The 27,077-nt window shown below is 51.8% G+C and overlaps 4 protein-coding genes across 18 annotated transcripts in view; 2 read left to right on the top strand and 2 right to left on the bottom strand.

The window, feature by feature from the left end:
* Window positions 1-8,628, top strand: part of NFAT5 (nuclear factor of activated T cells 5) — a 55,334-nt gene extending 46,706 nt beyond the window's left edge. For all 7 annotated transcript variants that reach the window (XM_031615013.2, XM_031615014.2, XM_031615015.2 and 4 more), the window contains 3 exons: window positions 94-2,533; window positions 3,628-3,870; window positions 4,741-8,628. In XM_031615013.2, coding sequence (XP_031470873.1) covers window positions 94-2,533; window positions 3,628-3,866 — 2,679 coding nt within the window. In that variant the 3' untranslated portion in view covers window positions 3,867-3,870; window positions 4,741-8,628. The remainder of the gene's footprint in view (window positions 1-93; window positions 2,534-3,627; window positions 3,871-4,740) is intronic.
* Window positions 8,629-10,706: 2,078 nt separating this feature from the next.
* NQO1 (NAD(P)H quinone dehydrogenase 1) lies at window positions 10,707-15,018 on the bottom strand. Of its 3 annotated transcripts, none has more exons than XM_031615076.2 (6): window positions 14,894-15,018; window positions 14,389-14,553; window positions 14,188-14,318; window positions 13,943-14,056; window positions 13,771-13,872; window positions 10,707-13,696 (listed from the first exon to the last, which is right to left on the bottom strand). In XM_031615076.2, exons 1-6 carry the CDS (start codon window positions 14,898-14,900, stop codon window positions 13,391-13,393), a joined length of 825 nt encoding a protein of 274 aa, XP_031470936.2. In that variant the 5' UTR covers window positions 14,901-15,018; the 3' UTR covers window positions 10,707-13,390. The 3 variants fall into 3 exon arrangements, with proteins under 3 accessions (XP_031470936.2, XP_031470935.2, XP_031470937.2); XM_031615075.2 differs by having other exon boundaries at window positions 14,389-14,609; window positions 14,894-15,006; XM_031615077.2 differs by lacking the exon at window positions 14,894-15,018 and having other exon boundaries at window positions 10,707-13,666; window positions 14,389-14,572.
* A 561-nt stretch (window positions 15,019-15,579) lies between these two features.
* On the bottom strand, window positions 15,580-18,187 carry NOB1 (NIN1 (RPN12) binding protein 1 homolog). 2 transcript variants are annotated; one of them, XM_031615068.2, is made up of 10 exons: window positions 18,039-18,187; window positions 17,840-17,972; window positions 17,633-17,766; window positions 17,498-17,569; window positions 17,265-17,411; window positions 16,964-17,191; window positions 16,626-16,723; window positions 16,351-16,495; window positions 15,860-16,177; window positions 15,580-15,764 (listed from the first exon to the last, which is right to left on the bottom strand). In XM_031615068.2, exons 1-9 carry the CDS (start codon window positions 18,099-18,101, stop codon window positions 15,908-15,910), a joined length of 1,290 nt encoding a protein of 429 aa, XP_031470928.2. In that variant the 5' UTR covers window positions 18,102-18,187; the 3' UTR covers window positions 15,580-15,764; window positions 15,860-15,907. The 2 variants fall into 2 exon arrangements, with proteins under 2 accessions (XP_031470928.2, XP_031470927.2); XM_031615067.2 differs by having other exon boundaries at window positions 15,580-16,177.
* The window catches only part of WWP2 (WW domain containing E3 ubiquitin protein ligase 2), a 31,936-nt gene continuing 23,035 nt past the window's right edge, over window positions 18,177-27,077 (top strand). For 3 of the 6 annotated variants that reach the window (XM_031615028.2, XM_031615029.2, XM_031615030.2), the window contains exons 1-4: window positions 18,177-18,251; window positions 20,270-20,354; window positions 20,969-21,116; window positions 21,410-21,528. In XM_031615028.2, the coding sequence (XP_031470888.2) occupies window positions 20,285-20,354; window positions 20,969-21,116; window positions 21,410-21,528 (337 nt within the window). In that variant the 5' untranslated portion in view covers window positions 18,177-18,251; window positions 20,270-20,284. Of the gene's footprint in view, window positions 18,298-18,651; window positions 19,784-20,269; window positions 20,355-20,968; window positions 21,117-21,409; window positions 21,529-27,077 lie in introns of those variants that run through there. The other 3 variants (XM_031615032.2, XM_090149544.1, XM_090149545.1) reach the window with 3 other exon arrangements.

The raw sequence follows: 27,077 nt of genomic DNA on the forward strand, positions 1-27,077 counted from the left end.
TTGTCTTCCCTGAGCATTATCAATTGGTGGAAATAGTATAAATGTAACTTGATAAAGCATGTGAATTGCTTAACGTATCACTGCTCTTTTCAGGCTTCAAAAGTAGTTGGACCAACTCAGCAAACATTAGAAAGCAGTATGCCTGGCATATCAACTTCTGCTTCCCATTTACCTTCTGAAAATGAAAAGCAGCAACAAATACAGCCTAAGGTTTATAATCCAGAGACTCTAACTACTATCCAAACGCAGGACATTACCCAGCCTGGTAGCTTTTCATCTGTCTCTACTCCAGGTCAGCTGCAGAACAGTGACACGTTATTGCAGCAAGCTGCACAGTTCCAAACAAGAGATTCCCAAACCAGAGAAGTCTTGCAGTCGGATGGCACAGTAGTCACTTTGTCACAATTAACTGATGCTTCACAACAACAACAATCTACACTACCAGAACCAGCGCAGGCGTTACAGCAACAGATTTCATCGAGTATTTTCTCATCAGCGAGTGGTGTGAGTCAGTTGCAGAACACTATTCAGCAATTGCAGGCTGGAAATTTTCCAACTAACACTGCCACGGGCAGCAGTAGAAATGTAGACTTGGTGCAGCAGGTACTGGAAGCTCAACAACAGTTATCTTCTGTTTTATTTTCTGGGTCTGACAGTAATGAGGATGTTCAAGATCAGCTAAATGCAGATATCTTTCAGCAAGTTAGTCAGATACAAAATAGTGTAAATCCTGGGATATTTTCCTCGTCAGATACTGCTGTCCATTCCAGACCAGAGAACCTTTTGCCTGGAAGAGGTGAAAATGTTCATTCACAGCCTGAAAACACATTGTCCAATCAGCAACAGCAACAACAGCAACAACAGCAGCAACAGGCAATGGAGACTTCTGCAGCAATGGTGATAGGAATCCAGCAAAACATTTGCCAGGCTGCTACACAGATGCAGTCTGATTTGTTCTCTTCAACAACTTCAGGGAACGGAGCCCTCCAGCAGTCACCGGTTTACCAGCAGGCTTCTCATATAATGAGTGGGTTATCAACAAGCGAAGACATGCAAATGCAGTGCGAATTATTCTCTTCATCTCCTGGTGTTTCTGGAAGTGAGACTAATTCTACAGCTCAGCAGCAGGTCTCCAACAATGGACCTACTATATTTCAGGCATCAAGTTCTGCAGATGGAGAGGAAGCTTCAGGACAGAGTAAACAGATGCAAAGTTCTGTATTTCAGACCATGGTTCAAATGCAGCACAGTGGAGAAAGTCAATCTCAAGTTAATCTCTTTTCATCTACCAAAAACATGATGACTGTTCAGCCAAGTGGAGCTCAGCAGCAAGGAGGTGGTCTTTTCCAGCAGGGCGGAGAAATCATGTCTATTCAGCCTGCAAACTTTATGCAGCAATCTCCACACTCACAGGCTCAGCTTTTCCACTCTCAGAATCCTATTGGTGATACTCAGAATATATCACAGGAAACACAAGGCTCCATTTTTCACAGTCCAAATTCCATTGTCCACAACCAGACCAATACTAGCTCGTCAGATCAACTGCAGCCTCCAATGTTCCATTCACAGAGCACCATGGGTGTATTACAGAGCTCTTCAGTTCCTCAAGACCAGCAGTCTGCCAACATGTTCCTTTCCCAGACTTCAATTAGCAACCCAGCAACTCAAGAAGAGCAGATGTCATTCTTTACAAACCCAAGTTCCATTTCTCCTCTTCAGGCAGCAGCAAACAGTGAGCAACCAACTTCTTTCCAACAACAGACACAGATATCTCATATTCAGAGTTCTATGCTTCCCCAGGAACAGCCACAGACTCAGCCTGCTCAGCAAGGTTTGTTTCAGCCTCAAGTACCATTAGCCTCCATCCAGTCCAGTTCAATTCCCCAGAACCAACAAGGAGCTATCTTCCAGCCTCAGCATTCAATAGTTGCTATGCAGAGCAGTCCTCCATCTCAAGAACAGCCACAGCAGCAGCAACAGAACATGATGTTCAGTAATCAAAATGCAATGAGTACAATTGCTTCTCAAAAGCAAAACATGATTTTTAATCCAAACCAAAACCCTGTTACTAATCAGGAACAACAGGGCCAGTCCATTTTTCATCCACAGACTAACATGGCGCCAATAAACCAGGAACAGCAGCCCATGCAATTCCAGAGTCAAACTACAGTGTCTTCTCTACAGAATCCTGGATCCAGCCAGGCTGAAGCACAGCAGCCAGCCATCTTCCATAACTCACCCCAGATTCAGTTGGTCCAAGGGTCACCAAGTTCTCAAGAGCAACAGGTCACCCTCTTCATCTCTTCAGCTTCCATGTCTGCGTTGCAGAACAGTATGAGCCAGCAAGATCTGCAGCAATCTCCAATGTACTCTTCTCAAAACAGCATGGCAGGAATGCAAGGAACTGCTTCTCCTCCACAGCAGCAAGCTTCTTTGTTTCATAACACAGCAGGAGGTGCTATCAACCAGCTGCAGAATTCTCCTGCTTCATCTCAGCAGACTTCAGGAATATTCCTGTTTGGCATTCAAAACAGTAAGTGGTAGATGCCTGACTGTGAGTTTAGAAGAGCTTCTGATGGGAGTCTGCAAGACTTTTATGCACTTTTATTATGTTTAATTAAAAAAAAAAAAAGTAATGTGGCAGTACAGCTGAGTATATTTATTCCTGTTGCTCTGAGCACACCCTCACGTTACTTTCTGCAATGCAAGAGTACTCTTAGCTTCACTGTCTGTTGGTTTTCCTACCCTTAGAATTAGCATATGACAGAAACTGCCTACAACACTGTGTGCGTCTAGATATATGGTTATAAAATATATATTATTAAGAAGGTGTATAAAAACGTTTTATATATATGTACATATATATATACACACACTGCGAGAAAGAAATATGGTTGTTCTTTTAAAGATAGCTCCACTAATCTTATTCATACTGTATTTGGTTTCTGTGATTTCTGCAATGAGTTTCCACACATTGTTGAAAAAGAAAGATTTTTGAAGCTGTTTAGTTCAGAAAAGCATCCATTGATATATATTTGAAACCCTTTTGAGTTTTTAAGCTTGCAATTTTCTGTATCTCATCTCTGAATCTAGCCTCTATTGTAAGTTCTTTGGGATACAGATCCTTTCATCTGTCCGTAAAGGGTGTGAATACCTATGAAGCTCTAGAAGCAACAGATGCAGACAGTTGATTGTAACATCTTATGAAACATCTGGAGAGAAAGTGATAACCACAGACGAGTTACAGGGCTATACCTAAGTATGTGTCTTGCTGTGTGAACTCTTGCAGACTTCTAGGAAGAGCTAGAGGATACCTTAACTGACCTAAAAAAGACACATCTATAACTTATAAAGACAGGGAGTGGGCACACTTAGTGCTTCTCTTATGTCACACATCTTGTTTTTCTCTGACATCTTAATAGAGTTTGGTCGAAATACAGATTCCATAATTCAGCGTGCACACCTTGAGCCTGTGCATATAATTGTAGAGAGTGGTGAACAAAGGTGATGATGTGAAAACTGCCCATAACATCCTACAGAGTCAATAGGGATATATAGAAAGAAGTTGGCTAATTCATTATATGTATTGATCAAATTGAAAATATCTTATTGTTCTTTACTTAACAGACTGTAGCCAGCTGCTGCCTTCTGGACCAGCTGCACTGCCTGATGAGTTGATGGCTATCAGTCAGCCAGGTCAGCCACAGAGCGAGGGACAAGCAGCAGTGCCAGCGCTTCTCTCCCAGCAGATGCCTGAGACCTCTCCACTACCTTCAGCTATGGCACCCAGTCAGAATATTGAGAAAATAGATGATCTGCTTGTTTCACTGCAAAACCAGGGGAACAATATGACCGGCTCATTTTAGTTAGGTAAGTAAGTAGTGTGTTTGTGTTTCTGGGTTCTTTCCTTCTGTTCATACTTCTATTCAGCAAGTTTTTCGTTGGAGTGTATCCCCATGCTTCAGGGGGTCAGCTAAGGTATCAGTAATGATGAATTAAGAATACAGTATCAGTAGGTAGAACAGAAAGTTATTTAAAATAGTTCAAGGTCAGTATTTCTGTGAAACAGTTGGCTGAGTTTTGTTGTTTGACTGCTGTGTATTTTGTCATCTGTTTTTATAGTGTAGTACTTCAGTAGGAAGGAGTGAGTGGATCACTGACAGCTTGGCAGGCAAACGTTATGGAATATGGCTGTAGCTAAAAGCGTATGGCTTACTGGGTAAATAACAGCTCAAGTCTGTAGTATTCCGAAGTTGGGCCTCTGAGTTACAATACTGAAACGTGACATCAAGTTTCTGAAGACTTCTGAAGTGACGGGTATTGAGTGTGTCTTGTGGCGAGTCTTAAAAATGAGATCACAGGATTAGCAGTGACCAGGAAACATTCTGCTCTTAGAAAATGCCTTTTCTAGAGAGGTGAAAGAGCCTTTGGCTGCGCCGAGAACAAAAGGACTCCAGAATCTGACATTATCCACAGTATATTACTTGGCTTTAGAAAATTGAGTTGCCATCCTAAATTCCACCAAGTTTCACTGAAGTGAAATTGTTTTGAATGAAATTATGAACTTGAGTTGAAGGAAGGCAATCCTGCTGTATGAAGGAGTGTGCAATTCTGATATTTGCTTGTAGTTTGATGTCTGCTTGTAAAGGACTTTCAAGATGAGATGAAGAAACTGTGTAGAAGTAGAAAGGTGACTTCTGTTATGTCTAACTTTTTTTTTGCTTGCTTTTTTTTCTGCAGAAATTCTGAGAAGAAAGAGGTGATGACTTCCCGGATCCTCTCAGACCTTGTGACTCTGGATTAGGCAGCGTGGAACTGATTGCTTCTGTCAAAAAGTGGCCCTCTTTTCTAAAGAGCACATATGTGGCCAGTTGCAGTGTCTAGCACCTAAGGCTATGACTGTATTATTTGAGATTCAAGATTCATAGTGCCAATAATGCTGAAAAGCTATGCTTTGTTTTACAAGGGCGTAGGATTGTACTGTTACCTGTCTCCTAATGCCCGCTGAGAGTGGCATGCTCTTTGAATTTAAAGCATATCTGGTCAGTTATTATTGTCGTTAGAAGGTAATACATACTACCGTGTTTACTTTATTTTTTCCCCTTCTCTTCCTTCTTTACATCCCCTCTTTTGACTAGAAAAGCTAGTGAAGCAGAAACATCAAATACCCGTGACGTAAATCATGACTCGTAGCTGTCAGTAAGTGAAAGGACTGGATGTTTTACAGTTAAGTGGGAGAGCTAATAATCTGATTTATTGATTGCAGTAGGGGGCAATGAAAATATTGACACATATAACAAATGAGCAGAGAATTGCTTGCTGCTGTAGTTGACCTGACAGAGGTGTGTGCTTCCCATCTAAGAACGTGATTAACGGTTAGCTGTGTCTCTTACATGTAACTGTAAATAGAGCAAGGGTTTGGTGGCTCTAACAAATTGAAGAAACAGAGAGGAGCTTTCAATTAAATTATGCTCTAAAAATCTTAGCCTCTTAAATACCTTCAACTTGAAAAGAACATTCTGCCTGGCTGATGAAACAGCTCCTTTTGGTCTCCCATGCTGACTGTGTGGGTCAGAACTAGTTAAAGCTGCATTTCTCATTCTCAAACTCGTTTTTTCCTTTTTGTTCTTTTTATGTTTTTCCTTCTCTCTTCCTCAGTTTTGTATTATGTGTTTGGGAGTGTTAGAAAGATCAGAAGCAGCTTTTAGGAGTCCATGGCACCAATTCTTGTGCTGTTCAAATGCTTGGTCAAACAGGCTCTGAGAAGTAAAGATTAAGGAAAGAGGAAGCAATTTTTCTGCATCCCTTCAAATGTGGGAATCCCCCTTCACCAGTTGCTTACAACAGCAACAACTGGAAAATCTTCTGTTTGACTTTACTCCAAATGGGGGGAAATTAAATAGTTTTTACACATTATTGAAAATTTCACTTTACCTGAGCTGTTGCATCTTTGTAGCTCACTGCAAATTTAAAGTGTTATTTTCCTTCTGACAGTCCCCTTGCCACAGCTTCTAGATTGTCCGACATCGACTCGTTACAGAATGTAAAGCCAACCCACTCCAAACCATGCAGTTGTGTTGTGAGGCATGTGAATTTTCGGGTGCTCCAACTGTCCAGAAGGTTTTGTGATATCTCACTACAGCCTCATTCGGATATTTGTTTCTTCTCTTTCTGCACGTAGAAAGCTGTTAATGCAGTTAGAGCCAAACAGCTGTCATGTATGGCTATTATGCCTCGGTATAGTGTAGTTGATATCATGTCATATTTCATTTTTGTTATTTTAAATAACAAAGAATAGTCTGTAAATGGTTTTTAAGTTACTTTAGTCTGTTTACTGTGTTTTTCCCTAACTTGTGTGCTTAGTTGAGCCGTGTAGAGTTTTTGTTTGTTTTAATGGTTTTTCCTGTTTGTCGGTCTGTCATAACGTTCATTTTTCTCTTTCTGTCTCTCTTTCTCTCTCTCATTGAGAGGCATTGAATTACGTTTTCAGTAGTAAGGCTTCTTGCCGATATGAAGGGAACTTTTCAGAAAGAGACCTGCTCTGGGTCATTTAATTTTGAATACAGTTTTCAATCGTTCAAGTTTTGGATGGTTTATATCTAATGTGTGTTTCATTTTTTTGGAAAGCTATATTTTGTATTTAGGAAATGGTATACTATTTTGCTATTTGTACTGAGTGAGTACATTGGCATAAATATAAAAATTTATATATATACATATATATAAAATATTCTTTTTGCCACACATTTTTGTGGTAAATTTGTGAGTTTGTCTGATGTTCTACCACAACGTGGCGTCTGATAACAGTGGGTGGGGTGGGGTTTGTTATGTCTTTATTGAGTATTTAAGTACTTTTTGCAACATAAATAACTTGTTCATCTCTCGCCATTCCATCAGGCAATGTATTGTTCCAGCTGGCTATGAGAAGCTTCACCGTGTGTGTTGGTGTCTGTCACTCAGCAGTTCAATCTAGTACAGAAACCCATAGGCATTTAGGTGTAGAGCGGATAACGGGGTTTCATTCAGAATGAGCCATTCAGCTTTTATCCTCTATCATTGTCTATTTAATATTTTATTATTAGTGCCTCTATGTTTTAACTTTTAATTTATGATTACGCTAAAATGTTTAAAATTTTAATCACGATAAAAAGAATTCCCTGCTTCGTACTGTCCAGAGCTGCTTTATAACCCTGAACCATACTTTTTCTTCCTGTGATTTATATATATATTTTTTTCTGCTAAGAGCAAATATTAATAAAACCCTGTTATGGTTCATGACATGAAAATAGCAACCTCGCAGAACTAAATGCTAGTTGAGGATGCGTAGACGACTGAGAATTGTGGACCGAAACAGCTTCCAGATGGTTGTGAAAGTCGATAGCCAGTTACCTCCAGATGAGCTGGTGGCTTTGCAGGATCCCAGTCCCAGGACAAACTGTCGGGTGTCATCTGGGGCCTTCATACACAGAAGAAGTAATAGGAATGACACATTCACTTGTATGCTGCTTCAGTTTGTTCCATTGTTTTAAAGGGTGTATCCTTTTGTTGAAGTGGTGTTGGTCAGTGCCAAGTCACCAGGGACCAATTTTCCAATTAAGAAGTTGGGTGTCCAAAAGAGAACTTTATACCAAGACTGCTACAGCTCCAGGGGAAGGGTATGTTTGAACTGTGTGCATATTTTTAGGTGGCTTATTTAAAAAGAAAAAAGAAAAAGAGGGAAAAAAAAAAAGGGCTGTGCTATCACATTTTTCACTTTTGGATAACACCTTTCATTTATTGTGTTTAAATTTATCTCATTTCATTTTAGGTCAATGTTTAAATGTACAACACTTTGAACATGTGATTTGGTTACAAAAGCTATTTGTCTTATGAAGGAAAAGATTGCTCAGTGGTTGATTAGTGCTGGAAATGCTGCTTGCAAACAGCTGTAATGAGGGCTTTGATAAGCCAACAACGAGCTTAATGGCAGCCTGCAGGATTCCATGGCAGAAAGAGACGAGCAGTGTGAGCTGCATCGGTGTGTATCAGAGTCCTGAACATTAGTGACAACCAGTTGATATTGATAATTGGAGCTTATTCTGCATTTTTAATCTCTTTGTCTACTCCTCTGCATGTTGATGCTGGTGTGCCTGTTAGATTGAGGGCAGGTGGACGCTTGCTGGCATGGAGCTGAGAGGTAGTGGTATCACATCTAATTCATTTTGCTGGAGAAAGTTGGAAGATACTGAGACATTTAGTCTGAACATTTGAAGTTCCTAGCATTATTGTAAAAAAAGAAAAGGAAAAAAAAAAACCCACTATCATACACAAGGCAGCAGTTAAATGCAAGAAATGTTACTCGGTGGAAAGTGAAAAAACAGAGCTGTGTTACTCTGATGGGTTTTCTCTGTGTTTGTTTGCTGCTTGAGCTCTCTCTGAAGCCATCTGAGTCTCCGTCCTAAACGTGGGCTGTTCCTCCAGTTGTAGATGCCTCTCTGTCTGCCCAGTGCCTATGTGCCTGATGGTTTAGAGAACAGAGAATTATTGGCACAAATAAAAAGCTACAGAGGTGTATCTGCTAACCACCAGCCTTGGGTTTGTCTCTGCCTATACTTTGTTTTACAAGAAAAAAGAAACAACAAACAAAACGTTGTATGAATAGCATAATACACAAAGTAACGAGCTGACGTCTCCTGGCAGGAAGTTATTGGTGCTTTGTGCTCCGTTAGCAACTCCACCTTTTTTAAATTAAAATCACCTCTTTGCTGCTTACTCTTCCAGCAGTTTATGAAGCCCAGTGCTTTGCTATTTAACATCAAAATAGCTGAAGAAACAATTCCAACCTTACTGCTTCCAAGTAGAGGTTTAATCACCAGCTGTTCCATTGTGTGTGTATATATGTATATTACTTTTTTAAATCATGGACAGTAATTCAGTTTTAAGATAGAATGAAGCATCAATAAACTTTTGTAAATTGAGCAGGCTTTTTAATGATCTGGAAACGCTGAGCACCTGGCAGCTGCATTGATGGGTATTGCCCTGGTTTTAGGTAATGGGATCAAAAGGAAAGATTGGTGATATAATTTATGATGTAGTTTCTAAAAAGAAAACTTAACAGATTTTTCATTCATTTCTAGAGTCTTCAGAAAGAATACCAAACAAGTGGGAAGCTTGTGTTTGACTTGAAAGAAATTTTAAATTGCAGGTTGAGTAGGATTTTGGCTTATTTAAAATCAAAATCAGAAGTTTTTATGACTAAAGCTAAGCATAGTTCCTGCCAAACGTGTGCAGGCATGCATGTTCACTGAGAGTTGGTAAGGGCTTTCCTGTCAGTTTTTCAATCTCACGCATCCGTATGATGTTGGTTTATTTTTTCAGAGTTACTACAGGAGAAGAGTGCTAAGGATTGCAGCCACATACCTGAGCGATAGAAGCGAGAGGGAGGAGAATGCATTGCTTTGCATGCGCTCAACCGAGAGCTGTAGGTAGAAGGTGTTCATTTGTTTTGGGGGTTGTCTCTTTAATTTGGAGTAGTTTTTTGGGATAGATTGAGAGTGCTTCATGTTCACGTTCAGACCGATTTCACTGGCTGTGAATGGCAGCAGTCAGCTGAGGCGTTACACAGGAGAGGCTTTTCCTTTCATACAGTCAGTGTAGGTGTGTAAATTGGCAATGCCTGTATATTCTAGGACCGTATATATGTATATAGTGGAGTCGTATATATATTATAAATAGTCAGTAGACGTGTGGAGTACTGCTATATTTACATCTTTATTACCTTGAAATTATATTCATTTTTTCATTTCCTGAGGTTTTCCAGCAGCTCGCTGGTAGCTGTAGAGCACCTTTCAGTACTGTGGCACTGTTGGTAGCGTTGCTTCAGAAGCCGTCTCTGCTTTTGAAGATCATTCATGTCTGTGGGGTTAAAGTGGCTGTTGAAATCAGCTATACAGTTTTGTATTTTTGTATATTTTTATTAATAGTTGCAAATGTGGTGTGAACCGACAGCAGTGTCAGGTCAGCCCACAGGACGGGCGCTGCGGCAGCGCACGCTTTCTGCACCCGTGTGTCCTCTGTGTGCTCGTGTGCTCTCCTGGAGCAGCTCTGCCAGAGCTGCGTCAGCGCTGCTTCCTGTCTGTGCCTCCGAGCAGCTCCTGCAGGCACGGAGCAGTGGTTTGTGTGCTCACTGAGCTGACACCAGCAGTGTTCTTACGGTGTGGTTACGAATCTTTGCCTAACAAGGGATATCGGCGGCTGCTCAGCTTGGGTTGCGGTTGGGTCACAGTGCTGAGGCTTAGTCTGTAGGCGTTCCTCTTCTCTTTGCTCCGATTCTTGCACGTAAGGGGAGCATCTCTAAACTTGTTTTTATTTTTGAAGTAGTTGCTATCTGGAGCGCTGTCTTCACAGAGCCCTGTGAAAGCTTTCCCCAGTTCCTCCCCGTGGGGAATTCTGTTCCGACCCGTGCCAATTTCCTGCAGGTTGTCTTGAGAAGTTGAGCTCCCTAAAAGGAAACCCAGATTGTAAATTCAGCAGCGTGTGCTTTATCCACCATGACTCCTCATGCCAAATCTGATGGACTCCCCTTCAGTTTGGCATGAGGTTGATCAGTAGGCATTGTTGTCCTGGTGCAGGTGTTGTCAAAGCATCTCTGCTAAACTGAAAGTAGCATCCTCATTTCTTTTCTCTGAGATGATTTCTACTGCTTCTGGAGATGGAGATCTGTAGCTTTTGCTATCACAATTGATGAAATTGCTCATAACATATCAATGTTCTGGGACGAGGTGAGGAACAAGAGGATTTCACTGCCTCTTGAGGGATACTCACCGAAATTCTTTGCAAGCGCTCAATTTAGCCTCCAAAATTTCAGTACCTGGCCCACTGAAAATGTTGTGTGCACTTGTTGTAATTCAGATGAGGAAAGGGTCCCGTGTTCAGAGGATGAAAATTGCCTTATCTTCCCTTAGTCTGCGAAGCTGCCCCCCGTAAGCTGGTGAGGATCTGCCCCGTGCCCCTGGCCTAGGCTGCCAAGCAGCATTGCTGTGCCCTGCTGCCCCCAGGCACTGCCTCCCCCCAGAAATGGTGGAACTGGAGACAAGTTCCAGTGTCCCACGTAAAAGCCCACAGCATTGCTGAAGCTTTTTAATTTTGAACACTATTTCAAATGAGGCAACTCCACGTTTTTACTAAAGCTCATTGTTGATGAGTAAGCTCCAAAGTCGTTCAGATCAGAGCATTCTACCTCTGTTAACACCTGCGTCAATCTTGTGGTGCCGCTGCCTTTTCTGCCATGTTTTCCTGCAGTGCACTGATCAACCGCTGAGCTGCCTTTTCCCTTGTCCTGCAATGTGAAAGTAGCACCAGATATTCCCTGTGCATTTCTGTGTATATGGCTTTCGTAGATGGGATTTTCAAAGCACTGATCCCCAGTGCTTTCGGTTTGTTCTATGAGGGGGATATTTCATTTGCATCTATGTTTTTAGCTATCCTGTGATAACTTGTTGAATATTAAAAAATAAAAATATTTTGCTTCTATTGGGACATTTGTATACTCGCAACTATATTTCTGTAAACAGCTGCAGTCAAGAATAAAACAATGAAAGTTTTCATTTTGCAGTGTAAAGTCCTGTTGTGGTTCTTTTCAAGGACACCTCTCTGCTGGGGAGAAAAAAAGTGGCTGTCTGGAAAGACAGAAGTGCATGGGTTTGTGCCTTTGGTGCATCCCTTATGCTGTTCCATAGGAAGAGGCACTCTGTCATGCATACACTCGGGGGGGAAGGGGGGAGAGGGGAAGAGAATTCCAATGTTTCTTTTTTATTATGTGGTCTTAGGTCCAAAGTCACTTACGTTGCTTACTACCCAACCCCCAGCTTTGAGTTACGGAGCTTTCAGGGAGGTAATTCATGATTTGCCTGAGGTGAGATCCCCTCTGTGGTCTCCCAAAGCCCCATCCCTGGGCTCTCCTGTGGGGCCGGCAGTGGCTTCACCCTGCTCAGCTTGGTCAGAGCTGGCAGCAAGGCTGAGGTCTGGGATCTGCCTTGTGCTCAGCTGGATGCAAAGAGCTGTAATGAATAGACTAGCGAGTGCAATCAACTAATGTAACTGAAAGTATGCCTTGGTAAACGTGGCTGCATTCTTAGGGGTAAGCTTGATCAAGATGATACTTTGTGGGAAAGGCAGTGCATGGTCTGAGGTGGTTCGTTGTTGGAATTTTCAGATGGATGTGCAAGCTGGAGAAATAATGGGGATACAACTTGGCAGAAGACAGCTTGTGCAGAGAGTTGCTCCAGAGCATGGTAATATGGGCTTTGTGCATCTCCAGGATGGGGAAAACTACAACAGAGGTAAGAAACAAAAACGTTAAACTTACCCTGACAGAATGCATTGCTGTACGATACTAGAGCAGAGATCAGACCCTTGAACTATGTTGAATCATGACAAGAGGAAACGTGGCACCGGTTTGCTTGTGGGAGGAAGGGGCGTGTGTTGGTGTGCATTGCTGTGTAGACGTTCAGTTTCCTGTTAGCATTTCTTTTCAATGATGCATCCAAGTCCCAGCTCCTTGCTATGTCCTCAGCATCCCAGAGCCTGTCCCCTGAGAGCTGTGTCACCGTCACGGTCCCGTCCCCCTCAGCTTCTGAGTGGGTGAGAAAAGGGAGCAGAGGAAATCCTTCCTGCAGGGAAGGGCCAGCCTCACTCTCCCTGTGAGCTCAGTCCCATGCAGAGTTGATGTTGATAATCCGATACACACCGCTATGGATGGAGTCCCCCAGCTCAGGCCTCCCACCCCCTGCCCCACATGGCTTAGCCAGCACTATGCTTCTTTGCAGTGATGGCTGCTGCCTCAGAGAGGCCCTCAGATCCCTTTCTTCTAATTTCAATCCAGACTCCTCAGCTCAAATACTGCTCCAGTACATGGCCCATTCCATGGCTGCATGTGCAGGAGGTGAGGGATAGGATGCTGAGGCTTCCCAGGACACGATGGGACCTGGAAATCAGGGACCTGGAAATCAGGGCTGTGTCAGTCCCTGAGGCTGTGGCCTTGGCTGCAGTGGGGCTGCCTGGTGTCAGTGGTCCCCAGGGTTCCTGCCCAGCTTCAGGGGTGGGCATGGGGCAGCCCCCCAGCTGCACAGCAGAGCTGGGCTTGGGTCTGCACTGCTTGATGGGGGCAGAGAAGAGCACACCACCACCAGGTTCTGGATCTCAATGTATTGTTGCATTCACCCGGGTCTCAACCACAGGCCCTGCCCTTGTGCCCCGAAGGCCACGATTTTGAATAAAATTGTGCAGAAAAATGTCAGGAAAGAGAACACAGAAGAACAAGAGCGTGAGGGTGTGGGGACTGCCCTGCGGCCGCCTCACGCGGTGCTGTGAGGCCAGGCCTGGGTCTCAGTGCGTGCGCAGGGCCTGGCTGCTACTCCTGGGCCCGGAGCTGCTCGTTGAGGGGCACGGCCTTGCCCAGGTGCTGCCCCACCGACAGGCCATGCTGCTGCCCCTCCTGCTGCGCCAGCACCTCACGCTTCAGAACGAAGCCGCCGGCTGGGCTCATCTCGAAGCAGCTGTTGGGGACGAAGCTGAGGGGCTTCTCCTGCTCCACGGCTGCCAGGCGGTTCTTCCACGCGCTCAGCATTTGTGCCCGCGCTTCAGGGCTCACGTAGCGCACGCTGTAGCAAATCTGGGGTGCCAGCACCTGGAAGCCACAGAAGTGCAGAGCCCCCCGCTGCCTCCGGGGTGGGAGGAGCTGTCAGCACAGCGCCCCTGGTACCACGTTGTCCCCAGCCCCGTCCGTACTACCTGCATGGGCCAGAGCAACACGTTCATGTCGCCGTTGATGCCGCTGGGGCTGTACATGGAGCCCATCCCGCCGGTGGTGAGTGACAGCATGGCTTTCTTCTTCTGAGGATGGGAAGGGGGAAGGCAGGGGCTGCAGGGCCAGCATGTGGTCTCCCGCAGCCCCAAGGCCTACCTGGAAGGGCCCCTGGTCGTACATGCTGGTCATGGAATAGGCAAAGCCGTCGGTGAAAACGCGGTCGAACCAGCCCTTGAGGATGGCTGGTATCCCAAACCACTGCAGTGGGAACTGCGGGCACGGGTGGGTCAGGCAGTGAGTGCTGCTGCTCTTGCCAGCCCCTGAAACAGCCCCTCCAAAACCAGCCACTCCCCACAGACTCCCCCTCAGCCCTTGCAATGAAGACTGCACCGCAGTCTTGCCTGGAAGATAATCAGGTCAGCTGCTTCAATCTTCTTCTGCTCGGTGACAATGTCGCTGCTGAGGCGTCCCTCCTTCCACGCATGTGCCATCTCCATCTCGTAGACAAAGTGCTCGGGGTTCTTGGGGGGCCCTGCAGGGAGGGTGGGGGCTCAGGAAGGAACAAGTTGGGGGGTTAGTGGGGATGATGGCTGCACTCGTACCGGTGATGTCGTGCCGTGAGAGCACGGCATTGAACCCGATGGCGTAGAGGTCGGAGATGGTGACTTCCCAGCCCTTGTCCCGCAGCGCGCTGCTGGCTGCTGCTGCCATGGCGTGGTTGAAAGAGGTTTTCTCGGGGTGCGCCAGCACGATGAGCGCCTTGCGGCCTGTGGGCAGGGTGCTGCTCAGCGGCATCGGGGCCAACGGACCCACGTGGCTGTACCTGGGAGTTCACACTGCCCTGCGGAGCCCCGTGGATGCCACAAGGACCCCCTTACAGTTGCCCCCCAAACCAATCCCTACCAGCACCTCGCCCCAGGCAATCCGTGCCAGGAGCTGCAACTCCATGGCCACGTGAACCCACTAAGGCAGCAGTTAGTGGCGCAGTTACCATCTCCTGCAGATCGGTGCTGCAGAGAGGGAAGCACAGCTGGAGCCAGTAGCATCGAGGCCCTGGTGCCGCTCACTGGCCCCGGGCAAGATCTGCCCGTACCGGTGCTGACCTACCTGCCATTGCCGGCGCGGTTCGGCTTCCAGGAGGGGAACTGGAGCGAGGCCGGAGCACCGCTCGCGGTGGCTGAACGCTGGCTGAACTTTGCTCGAGGCAGGGCCTGCTGAGACCCGGGGGGCCGGCCGAGAGGCGGAGCGTTCAGTACCGACACTCATTCGTGCCGCCCCGCTGCTCGCACGCGAGATTCCAGGCCCGTAGCGTGTCCGCAGCCGCGTCCCTGCCAGCACACATTGCCTGGGGCATCACTCGCTGCCCTCGGGGAGCTACGCCCCTCCCCTCCCGCCCCCATTCTGCTTTCTTCCCCCTGGGAGCCACAAGCCCCCTGTATTAGTGTCATGGGTCTGCCGTGGTGGGAGCCAAGGGCTGTCACTTGCACGGGGCTTCCCAGGGTTGTGCACCCAGACCCCTGACCTCCCCTTCCTCTTATGAGCACGTACGCTGCCTCACATCCAGCAGCATGTAGCTGCAGGAGCAGCCATGCAGTGCAGGTGAGGTGGTTTGTGTTGCTGTGCAGGCACTGATGGTCACAGAGCCCCCAGCAAGGGCTAGGCTGGCCACAACATCCGCAATTCGTATTTGCTTGTCAGGGAGTGCCCTGATAGAAATTGTCCCAGGGTGCTGCTGGTGGACTGCAGCCCAACAGCCCTGCTTTCCCTTCAATGGTAAAAAGACTGAGTCATGGTGGTGTAGCATTTCATGTTTATTTGCAATGCAGTCACTGAACATGGCATCCTTGGAAATAAACAGGAATGCCAATACCCCACTAGGAGTATAGCCAGGACCTTCTATGTGTGCTGGGTCTGGCAGGCAGTCAGGGTTAGTGCCTCACACACCCAGAGCCCTTGCTGCTGCCTGCCCCACTGACACCTGAAGAAGACCAGAAGGAAAGGCTGGGTGCTGGCACTGCAGGCATCTCACCCTCCTGCTGTCACCAGGTGCCATGCAGTGCCCAGGCAGCCCACCTTTCCCTTTCCCTCACAACTGCACCACCAAAGGCCCCGAACTGCCTTTCATCTTCTCTTCACAAACTTCTTTGTCACAGCGTTGGGGTTCAGGCGCCTCCTACCAGCGCCCAGTGCCATGTCCCGGATTTGCAGGTTGGCTGCACGACTGTAGATATCATTTTCTGCAAAGGGAGAGACCCCTGCGATGTAGTCGGGGTCAAAGACGTTGGTCTTCTGCCTGGCCTTGCGGGATAGCCGCTGCTGTGGGAAGGGCTGATCCTCCACCAGGTGCGGGTTGTTGGCGTGCTTCCCTCCCTGTGGTGCTGGCAGCGGGTACTGCCCAAAGAAAAGACTGTTAAACCTCTGGGATAACTCTTGGTTAGAGGACCTTCACAGTGACTGCTGGTTCATAGAGAACTCAGCAAAAGAAGCCCGAGAGTCCCTGCAGTAAGTGGAACATCCAGAAGGCAACCACAGCTCTACCTGGCCCAGCCCATGCAGCAACTCACCCTGAGTCCCCGTGGGTTCAGCACCTTGGGGTTGCGGGAGAAGTGCATGTGGAGGCTCCCATCCTCACTGACACTCACTGCAACTTTCTTCAGTGTCTTGTTACCGCAGTGAGGGCAGAAGACCTTGGTCATGTCTGAAGTTGTCCTGTGCGAGACAGAGATGGAGGGGATTTACTGCTCCCTGCCTGGGCTGCAGAGCAGAGGCCCAGCCCAGGAGTGGGATTACTGCCCAGCCTCAGAGACTGCCCCTTGCTCTGGTGGTGCTGTGCCCGCACCTGAAGCAGCCATGGCAGCGCAGGATGTGGCTCCGGGCCTGACGGATCAGCATGCCATTCACTGCCAGCACGTGGAGGCCCATCTGCAGCAGCACATTCTGCCATAAGGGGGAAAAAGCAAGATGCCATGAGCCCAGCAGCTCCACCCAGGTTTGCCTGCCTGGGTAGCAAGAGGCCAAAGGCAGCAAAGCCAATGGGCTCTATGTAGGCCTCTGCTGTGGGCAGAACTGGCAGCTTCGAACACAAAAGAAGGCACCGCAGGGTGACTTTTGTATGATACGAGTGTGGGATCAACCGAGCTGGGGGCTGGAGCCAGTGCCATGCGAGGCAGCGCTCACCTGCATGGAGAAGTCTGTGGTGACACAGCCGACCTGCACGTCAGCAGGCACAGTGTCGCAGTGCCCTGTGTCCTGCTGGACCTGCTTGAGGTTGCTTGGCGTTATCCAGCCCTCGCTGTCATCATCACTCTCCTCCTCCTCATCCTCTTCCTCCTCAGCACCATCCCCATCCTCTGAGCTCTGGCACTCATCGGTGGCCACTAGGCTGCTGGAGATGCTCTGTGTTTTCTGCAGAGATGGGCAGTTGGTTCTGTGTATGCCAAGGAGCCGGGATGCAGGGCAGTGAGCACAGCAGCCTCACCAACATCTCCTGGAGCTCATCCTCGATGCTGGGCAGGGGCGGCCTCCAGTAGAGGAAGGAGCCGAACTCAGCGCTGTCGAGCAGCTCCGTGCTGCTGTCGGGGCTGTGCTGCTGCTGCTGCTGCTGGCCCTTCCGCGGGCGCTTGTGCTAGGGGACACATAGCAGCCCCTGCCTCCACATCCCCATTCCTTTCACCCCCCACACCCCCTCTTTGTCCCCATCACACCCCATACCTTGGCAGGCAGGTGGAAGCCGGCGAGGTGCAGCGTGGCCTCGGGGTGCCGCGGGCTGGAGCTGAGCCGCACCTGTGGGCAGCGCCGGGCTCAGCCGTGCCCGCAGCCCACCCCCACGCCCCAGCCCGCCCTTACCTTGTCCGGGGGCTGCAGACGGACGCTGCCCGGCCCCGCGGTCTCGGCCTGCAGCTGGCAGGTGAGCGCCAACACCTGCAGATCGGCGGCCGACAGGCTGGGGAAGTCCCCGGTGCGCTTGGCGAATTCGGTGACTGCGGGCACGGGGGAGAGGAGCCCGTTACCCCCACAGCCACACGCGGCCCCGCCGCCCCCACCCGCACTCACCCGTCCGCACGAAGTCGGCCCGCGGGCGGCGGAGCTGCAGCTCGTAGGGCAGCGCGGCCAGGCGCCGTCGCGCCCGCCGGTCCCGGATCTCGGCCAGCACCTCGGGCACGGTGTACACGTTCTGCGCCACGTCCTGCGGGCGGACCGCGGGTCAGCCCGGCCCGGAGCCTCCCCCCATCCCGGAGCCCTCGGTCCGCACCTGCAGCGCCGCTCCGCTCAGAAACGCGCCGGCGTCGGCCACGACATGCGGTACCCGCGCCATGCCGCCCCGTGTCCCTTCCCGCACCCCGTAGCGCCGCGCGGGGCCCGACGGGAGCGGCGCCGTGGAGCACTTCCGGGCGGTGCGGTCAGGTGCGCGCGGGGTCACGTGACGGCGGCGCTGCAGCCGGAAGCGGGAACGCAGCGGCTGCCGGTGAGGCGGGTGGGGGCCGGACGGTGCAGAGCGGCGCGGTCTGGCGGTGGGTTCTGGCGGACGCTGAGCGCGGGGAGCCGTTCCGCTCCTCTCCGCTTTACCGGCGGCGGCTGCCGGCCCCCAGAGGGGAAGCCCGGTGGGGCGGCCCGGGGCACCGGCTGTGGGACGGGCCGGGGCCGAGGCCTGGAAGGGGCGGCGGGCCTGTGGGTGTGGGGAGCCGCGGCGCCGGCAGCGTTGGCTGAGGAGGCGGCGCCGGGGCTCGGCCCGGAGTCCGGGAGCTCCCCCTCCCCTCGGCGGCACCGCTGGGCCGGGGGCTCCGGGCGCTGGTACGGCACCCAGAGACCGCGCGCGCTCTGTGAGGTTTCCCGACCCCCCCCCCCCCCCCCGGCCTCGGGCTGAGCGCAGCGTTGCGGCTCTGCTGGGGCGCGGGGGAAGCAGAGGGCACCGGGTGTCCCCACGCTGCTGCGCTGTGAGGTGAAGTGAGAATCAGGGGATGAGAAAGCGGGCAGAAGGGGGGCGGGGTTCGCAGCCGCCGCCGGCGAGGAGCCGCGCCAACGCAGCCGTGTTCCCACCGTCCCGTGTCGGGCGGTGCTGGCGCTCCTGCAGTGAGGGACGCGCAGTGACTGCACTGGGGTGACTGACGCTGCGGCTCTGTAGGTCACGGCGGGAGAGCGGAGGGCTGCGTGTGTGTGTGGGGAGGGTTTGGAATGAGTGCAGTGAGTGATGAATCCCTGCCGGATCAGCTTCCCCAGCAAAGCCTGGGGCTGTGTCTGTGCGGGATGGCTGCAGAGGGGTGAAACGGTGCCTGAAGTCTGAGGGAGAAGCAGGGGGCTCCAGGTCCCGGCGTGGTGGTTTTGGGGTGTGGGTCGCTGCTGGTGGCACAAAAAGTGCCCTGGGGAAGAGCTCACTACTCTGTCCTGCACAGGGCTTGGTTGTGGGCTGGCCACGTTCTGTGGGCCTTCTGTGGGCTGGGGCTAATGTTTCTAATGAAGTGTGTGGTGGTGTGGAGCTTGGGAGTCAACCAGCAATATCCTGGGGGGTGATCTGGGAATTGGAGGTGGAATAACTTGTAATAGCAAGGCAATCTGTCTTGGATAAGACATCAGACTGTAAGCTGGCTCCCAACTGCCAGGGTGGATGAAGGGGCATCTTGCCAGCCCCCCACCTGGTCTCATGTAGCCCAGCAGTGTGTTCCTGGCAAGGCTGTGCAAGGCTCCTAGGCTCAGCCTTGTGCCAGGCTGGTACCAGGACGGGTGTGGGGAACTCGTCTTGTGGGAGGGATTAAAAAGGAGCTAGCAGAGGTTGAGACAGGGCCCTGTGAGAGCAGTGTGATACCATAGCTGACTGTTGCACCTCGTGCTCCTGCATGATCCCTGACCCTGAGATTTTCCTTCATGGTCAGGCATCTCAGGAGAAAAGCTGCTGCCTCTGCCATGTGGGCCACAACTCCAGGGGAAAGCTGGGGCAGAGAGAGGGGAGAGGGAAGTGCTGTGGTCGCTGTCAGCGATGCAGTGCCCCAGAGTGAGGAAGTGGTGAGTGCCTGGGAAGGTGCAGGCTGTGTTGGGGTCTGGCCCTGTGGTTGGAGCAGCTGCAGTTCCCCTCCCCACTGAACTGCAGCTCCGCAGCGTCCTAGAGTAGAGGGGACCGATTTTTTTCCACGGTATTTTGCTGCCTGGAAGCCACTTGGGCTATCCTTGAGGGACGTGCAGCTTCACTGTGCTGTGAGCAGACCCATCTCATGATGCTGCTGTCTCATCCCTTCCTTTTTCTACGTGCCGTGCCTTGCCCTCACCTGCAGGCTTTAATGCTTGGCAGTGCTGGAGGTTCCTCTGTCCCTATGGCCAGGATCAGCAGAGGCCTTGGGATTGGGGTGAGGTGGAGTTGCTCACAAGACTGCCTGCAGGCTGCTGCCCTGAGTGACTTCATGCTCTTTATGCTGTGTGGAGTGCTGGACACAGGATGTGTTTGGGCCCCAGCTCAGCCTCGGTGCTGAGTCCCCATCTCTCTCTCCCTTCCAGGCCAGGGGTGATGACATGGCCTCTGCGAGCTCCAGCAGGGCCAGGGCAGGGCCACCCTGCGAGAAGTCCCAGCTCTCTGTGAAAGGTGAGTCCTGTGCAGGGCTGGGAGCTGAGCTTTGGGTGCACCGAAGTGGGAGACCTTGGAGTACCTTGGTGGGAAGGGGCCGTGTTCCAGGCTCTGTGGTGCATGCAGCCCTTACCAAGCCTTGGTGCTGGAGGCCTCTGGAAGCAGAGCACTGCCTGTGGGGGGCTCTGCCTCCTCTGGGATGTGGCTCCATGGCTCTGTCAGGGCGGTTTGTGCTGCAGTGGCCACGAGATGGCTCCAGATGCCGGGAGCGGTGTCCCAGCACTGCCCGCAGTCCTCTGGTCCGGGCACAGCTATCTAGAGCGTGGCAATTCTCCCCAGCCAATTGCCTCCTTCCCTTGGCTCCTGCAGAACCCCTGTGTCCCTGGCTTGTCATAGAGCATGGGCTTTCTCATCAGGCTCCTGGGGCTGGGAGCAGCTGAACAGGGATGGTAGGTGTCCGTGGGGTGAAATAGGAGTGGATGAAGCATGACCAGGGCTGTCTTGGCCCAATGCTGTCCCCTCCCAAGAGCATTGGTGGCAGAGATGGGGTGTGCACATGAGGCAATGTCCTCAGGCTGGGGCAGGGTCTGTGGCTGTTGGCCTGCTGCTTGACCTCTGCCTGTCCCACTCAGTGGTGTCCGTGAAGCCCAAGGCCCACAGCCGACAGTCACGGATGAACTGCTTCGTGGAGGTAGCGGGCGATGGGCTGCCCAGCGAGACCAAGAAGACGGGAAAGCAGATGGGGAGCTCTGAGCTGCTGTGGAATGAGATCCTCATCTTGTAAGTCCCTCTAACACTGTGCTGTGGGGCTGGGGCTGTTCCCTGCTCCCACGCCTTGCCCTTAGTGGGGATTCATGCAGCTCCATCAGCTAGGGCTGTTTGGATGTCAGAGGGCTTTGTCCCTGCTGAAGATGCTGTGAGTGTCACCAGGAAGGGGATACAGTCTCCTGTCACCCTGCAGCTTTCCCTGCATCCCTTCTGCTCCTTGGCTTGGCAGGCCTGGCACTACCTGCTCCTGAGCAGAGAAAAGGGACGAGGCCATGGTGATGGCCCCTCTCCTGTTCTCCCTTTAGGAACGTCACGGCTCAGAGTCACCTGGACCTGAAGGTGTGGAGCTGCCATACGCTGAGGAATGAGCTGCTGGGCACCGCCTCCGTCAGCCTATGGAACCTGCTCAAAAGTGGTGGGAAATGTATGTCCGTATGGCCTGGCCAGAGCTACTGTGGTCCCTTGGCCTCTGTGCGGAGTCTGTGTCCATGCTGAGGGCCGGGGTGTCCCCACACCACATGGCCCCAGCAGGGAACAAGGCACTGTTGTGTGCTGGGTGCGGGGCCGGCTGTGGCAGCAGCCAGATTTGCGTTAGCCAGGGTGCCAGAGCTGTGTGGAAACACAAACCCTCAGCTATTTGCTGCCATTTGTGGTCACCGGAGTGTGGCTGTGGCAGCAGCTTCTGCATAAAGACACCCATTCAATGCTCAGCCATGGAAGCTGCTGCGCAGGGCTGGAAAAGGCTTACTCTGTCTTTTCCAAGCAAAGCTCTGCTTCTCACAGAACACAGAGCTGGTATGGGGTGGGGAGAGAGAGGCTTCTGCCCTGTGGGGAATGGGGTGTGCTTGGCCTCTGCCAGGCCTGCATGGGGTTGTTCCTTGGCACTGCTACTGCAGGTGACAAAGCCCCAGCAGTGTCCCCACAGTGCTCCTTGGGGCAGGCATGCCCTGTGCCCCTGGGGGCCTTGACATCGCTGCATCCTTGCTTGGCACGCTTGGGGAGCTCATTTGCTGCAGTCGTGCTGTAAAGCCCGTGAGGACCTGGCTGGTGCCTGGCGGCACAGGGCTGGGCTGCTCAAGATGCCTGTGCTGGGGGCTCAGCCCCATGGTGCTCCCTCCTACTTTCTCCCAGAATCGTGCCACTGCTCCCGCCCTACCTGCCCGCTCCTGTGGCAGGGCACAATCAGCCCTTTCATTAGTGGGTGTCCCAGGGGGCTGTGTGGAAATTGAATGGAAAAGGCAACTGGCTGTTCTAGTTCGTTTGTTAATGTGCGGCAGAAAAAATGTGTCAGATTTTTCCTTGACACCGTGGGCCAGGAGGGAGGACTCTTAAAGCTGCAGAGCGCTGCTTTGCTGGGGAGGTGCTGCCACAGGGTGGACACTCCTGCATGCTGCCTGTCTCACCCAGCCTGGACCCTGCTCCTTGTTGCTCAGCCTTCATGGCTCTGCTCCAACTCTGTGTGGGCCCCAGGCTGCTGCTGCTCCTCTGGAGGGAAAGCTGCATCCTGGGGACCCTACCCTGGTCCTCGTGTGTTCTGTGGCCTGGCTGCTGGCTCCTGCCTTGCCTGCTGAGGAGATGAGGAAGCCATTTCCAGAGTGTAGCAGTGTGGTGACCAGGGAGTTGGCCAGGTAGCACAAGTAAGCTGGGATTAAACCCTCCTGAGCTGGACAAGGGATGCCTTAATCCAGCCTAAGTCCCCCTGCTGAGGGAGACACTGTATTGAGTGCTGTCTGCTCCTTGGAAGCCCCCAAGCTCATTCCTTGCTTCTGGAAGGTGCTGAGCAGGGACATGTCTTCCCCAGGGCAGCTGTTGGCTGGCAGCATGCTGCTGTCTGACTTTTTTTTGTTGTTAGTTTTGGTAGTTATTTTTGCTATGGTTTTAGTGAAGTTTTCTGTAAGTTACCGCTGTGTGAGCATAGTTGCAATCTTTTGTTTGTATTCCTGTAGCTTTACTTGGTGTGGAAGGATTGTTCTCGTGGCTCAGCTTTTGGGCAGATGGGTGTTTTCCAGCAGGGGTGGTGTTCTCGTCTCCAGTGACGTTCGTGGCAGTGTCTGCAGGGCTCGTACTGCCAGGAGCAGCCGTGGCTCCCTCTGTTCTCGCTGTTGGACCTTCTGCCAAGCACGCGTCACTCCAGGTGGAACAGCCTCAGCTCTGAGGCCTGCAGCCTGGAAAAAGAGCTCTGCAGTGAGGCTGGGTGATGGGGAGAGCCCAAGGGGAGCTGGACCCAGGCTGTTCCACAAGGATGCGGCTGGTACTGGGGCTCAGGAGAGAGCACGCTCCTGTCCTCGGCTGGAATTAAGGACAGAAAACGAGGCACGGCCTCCTGTGCTCAGTGGCACAGCCCTGCCTTGGGCCCCCCAGCAAACTCTGTTCCCAGGCGCCAGCAGCTCCTTGGTGTGGCTGGAACAGTGTCCCTGGGCGGCCCCTGACGCGGTCTGGGTGGAAGCTGATCTTGGTGCTGCTGTTTGCTGGTCCCTGGCAGCCGAGTGGTGAAAGTCTGTGCAGGCTTTGGAGGGACACCAGTAAGCTGTGCTGCAGCTCATGGATGAAAGTGCTCGCTTTTATTGCTTACTGCTCGGGTTGCGAGTTACATCAACAGGCTCCTGTTTCTCAAGTGGCACCATATGCCAGGACTTGACAGATCCTGCAGAGCCCTTTCTTTCCATTCTGCTGCACCTCTGGCCAAACCCCCAAACCTCTGGAAAGCTGCAGCTGACCCCACTGCTTGAATGTGCTGCCACAGGAATTCTGCGAGGCCAGAAAGCAAAGGCTCTTTCACCAAGGAGTGGTGAAAGCAGGCAGTCAGATGGGCTGCAGTGAATGCTTAATGCACTGTCTCTGCTGGGGCAGTGGTCCTGGTCAGAGAAAAGGAGGGGAAAAGAGGTCTGAGGTCCTCCTGGTTGTGCTGCATGGCAGTGGAGTGGGCACAGTTGTCAGTGATTCTTGGGCATCAGAGGCTGGCAGCAGCAAGGATTAATCTTCCACTGCCTGGGAAGACTGGTTTTCTTGTAAGACTAAAGATGATCACTTCTCCTAAACTCTGCTTCCTCCCTGCTCTCTTCTATCCTGCTCAGGGATAGCTGGAGAATGTCCTGCTCCCCTCAGGTTCCTCCCAGAGGACCATGGCCGCAGGGCCCCTGCGCGTGCCATGGGATGGTGGTGTTGCTGCCCTAAGCTAACTGGGGGCACATAGATTGCTGAGTGGAGTGCATGGCAGTGGCTTTTGGGTCAGCCTGGAGGAGCTGCTTATCTTTGTGTCAATGGTGCTCCAGGTGGCTCTGTGTGAGGCTTTTTTCAGGGGTGGTGGCGGGTGCAGCTTTGGTCATGTGGAGCTGTTTGAGGGAAAACTGGGATTTGCACACAGAGGAATGGTGCAAAGAGGGCTGTAGGAGGTGAGAGGTGAGCAAAGAAACTTTTCTGTCTGCCTGTGGGAGAAAGGAGCTGTCCCTGTCAGGTGAGAGGCAGCAGGCAGTCCTCTTTCCTCAGTGCTTCTGCGAATGGACAGGTGGCTCCCAGGGGTCCGGGGGGCTCGGGCTCAGCCTGGAGTTGTGCTTGCTGCTACCAGGGTGGAACTGTAAATCCGCTTAATGGGCTGGGAGGGAATTCCAGCTCGCCGCCAGTAAATGGGAGCTCTGATGCCGCATGCAGGGCACTGGAAGTAGCTGAACTGAGACCTTATTCAGGACCAAATCACCCCCGACCCCCTCCCAAAATAATAATAATCCCTCTGACATTCTGGCAGCTGGCAGGACACAGGCAGCCTTTGTGCTTGGCCGTTCAGGGGACCCTCTGTTGGTGCAGCAGCAATGTCCCTTTGTGCGTCCCGCGTGCTGGACGGGGACAGTGAATGGAAGGTTCTGCTGGTGTTTATTTTCTTTAAAAAAGCTGAAGGGGGTGGAGAGGGGGAGAAGGCGGCCGGCTGGGAGGTTCATGTTCACATCCTCTACTCGGAGACACCTCGTCTTTGCTCCCGTGCTGCCGTCCCCCCGGGCCGGGTGCTACACAATGAGGGTCTGTGCGGCTGCAGCGCGCTTGGCTGTGGGGCGCTCGCAGGAGGGGCGGAGGAGACCCCCGGTGTGTGCGGGCGTGACTTCCGCACGGCTCAGGGAAAGGGCACATTCCTATGGCTTGGAGCAGGCAGGGAGAAACAGGGTCTAGATTTGTTCTGCTTTCTGGCTGTGCTCAGTACCGTCTTCTGTCTCACATTCTTAGAAGGATCCGTGAGATCCGTTCCCCTTGCAAATTTGGAGAATAACACCTTTATGCAGATGCGTGAGACCGGGCTTAAGCAAAAGCCCTATCTGGTGGCAGGTGGGAAACAAGCAGCAGCAGCAGCTCTGACTGACATCCATGCCATGCCCTGAGGTGAGGGCCCTGGGCATCTGCCTCCTTGGGACTAGAATCCATGATGCTCATGAACGACCTGTCTTGCAACCTTCTGTTCACCACGAGTCCCAGGCACCAGGTTTGGGGTGGATGTCAGATGCCCAGCACGGCACAGCAGGTGACACTGCACACAACAGGTTCCAGGGAGCTCCATGCTCGCTTGTCTCCAGGCCTTGCTTCCAGGCAGGGCAGTGGAGAGGGTTCCAGTCTCTGATCAGTGCCCCCACAGTGCAGTGACCCCTCCTCTGTTTGCTTATGTCCCTTCCTGGCTGTGTGTGGCTGGCAGGTTCTGGAGACTTGGGCTTGGGGAGTATTTCCAGCCCTGAGCTCTACATTGTGCTGACTGGGCTACAGGTATAGTGTGGGAGATACTTCCTGCAGCCCCTGCCAGGCCCTCACCCTGAGCTGGGGACAGGACAAGGGGTCTATGGGGAACGTGCTCCCCTCCTGCTCCCATGGGTGGGTACTGCATCTTGTCCTCATGGCGAGACAGGGTGAAGCAGGTTGCTTAAAAATGGTGCCGTTGTGTCATGAGCAATCCGTATATAATAAAAATATTATTTGAGCAAATGAGTCAGGAAGTGTCTGGGCTGGCGTCCCGCACTGGGGCAGCCAAATTTTTCTGGCCCTGTGTGGCAGAGCTGGGTGTTTTGGTCCTACTGGCTCAACTGGGGCACGGCCGCAGTTGTGTGAGAGAGTTGTGGTACTGATGGTCCCACTGTGCTTCTGGTTCGGGGGGAACGTGGAAGGTGTGCAGGCAGCCCCTGTGCTGTTCTCTACCTGGGGAGTTAGTGGCTACCCCAGTGGTACTGGGGATGTGGTTTGCTGCTGTCTGGACAGCCCCTGGAAAGCTGGGCGTGCAGCGTGTGCCCAACCTGGGACAGGGAGCAGTCAGTGATTTGGGGCAGGCTCTGCTTCTTGTAGCAGCTGCACAGTCCCTGCTTCGTGCATGGTACCTGTGGCTCACCTGCTGCCTTCCCTGTGGCTGCAGCGATGGCAGGCAATGTCCCCAGATGGATTACTTGTGGGTGAAGCGACAGCAGCTGGTGAAAGTCTTGCTGAGCACTGGGAGCCAGGCTGGCTCACAATGGAGTGGAGCTGGCAGCTGCCTCCTGGCCTGAGCTGGTGCAGCGGTGGCCCAGTGCTGGGGCTGACCATTTCTGAATGTCATGGGGCAGCTCTGGGCGCAGTAGAACAGATACGTGGTGATGCGGATAGAGTGATGGTCCTAGGTTTTCTTTTGCTGATTGAGTTTTCTAGGTGGGAAGAAGAGTAACCCAAGTCTGAAGAATGCTCCTGCTCCTCCACAGCAGAGCAGGACTTCAGGCACCTCAGTGCATAGTTGCTGATCCACTCTGTGCCGCAGACATCTGATGGCTGTGCTGGCATGGATCTCTTCCTACTCCATACATGAATCCAGGCCAGTCTCTCCCTACAGCCTCAGATCTGGGTCTGTGAACTGTTGGTTGTCACAGCCATGTCCCCATGGCTGTAAGGGGATGGAGGGGCCTGGCCTTGCCCCCAGCTCCCAGCAGCTGGAGAATGGTGAGGAGGGGAGGGGGGCTTCCTCAGGAGCAGGCTGTAAGA

Source organism: Phasianus colchicus, chromosome 13 (assembly GCF_987193195.1).
Source record: "Phasianus colchicus chromosome 13, bPhaCol1.hap1.1, whole genome shotgun sequence".
NCBI lineage: Eukaryota > Metazoa > Chordata > Aves > Galliformes > Phasianidae > Phasianus > Phasianus colchicus.

Excerpts from the sequence above, each read along its gene's own strand:
- NQO1 (XM_031615075.2), bottom strand. The coding sequence starts at position 14,581 with ATGCCGCTGAGCAGCACCCTGCCCACAGGCCGCAAGGCGCTCATCGTG. Across the intron at positions 14,319-14,388 it reads CTCACGGCACGACATCACCG|GGCCCCCCAAGAACCCCGAG; the intron begins GTACGAGTGCAG and ends CCCTCCCTGCAG. Across the intron at positions 14,057-14,187 it reads CTGACCTGATTATCTTCCAG|TTCCCACTGCAGTGGTTTGG; the intron begins GCAAGACTGCGG and ends CCGTGCCCGCAG.
- NOB1 (XM_031615068.2), bottom strand. The coding sequence starts at position 18,101 with ATGGCGCGGGTACCGCATGTCGTGGCCGACGCCGGCGCGTTTCTGAGC. Across the intron at positions 17,412-17,497 it reads GCTTCCACCTGCCTGCCAAG|CACAAGCGCCCGCGGAAGGG; the intron begins GTATGGGGTGTG and ends TGTGTCCCCTAG. Across the intron at positions 16,496-16,625 it reads CGCTGCCATGGCTGCTTCAG|GACAACTTCAGACATGACCA; the intron begins GTGCGGGCACAG and ends TGTCTCGCACAG.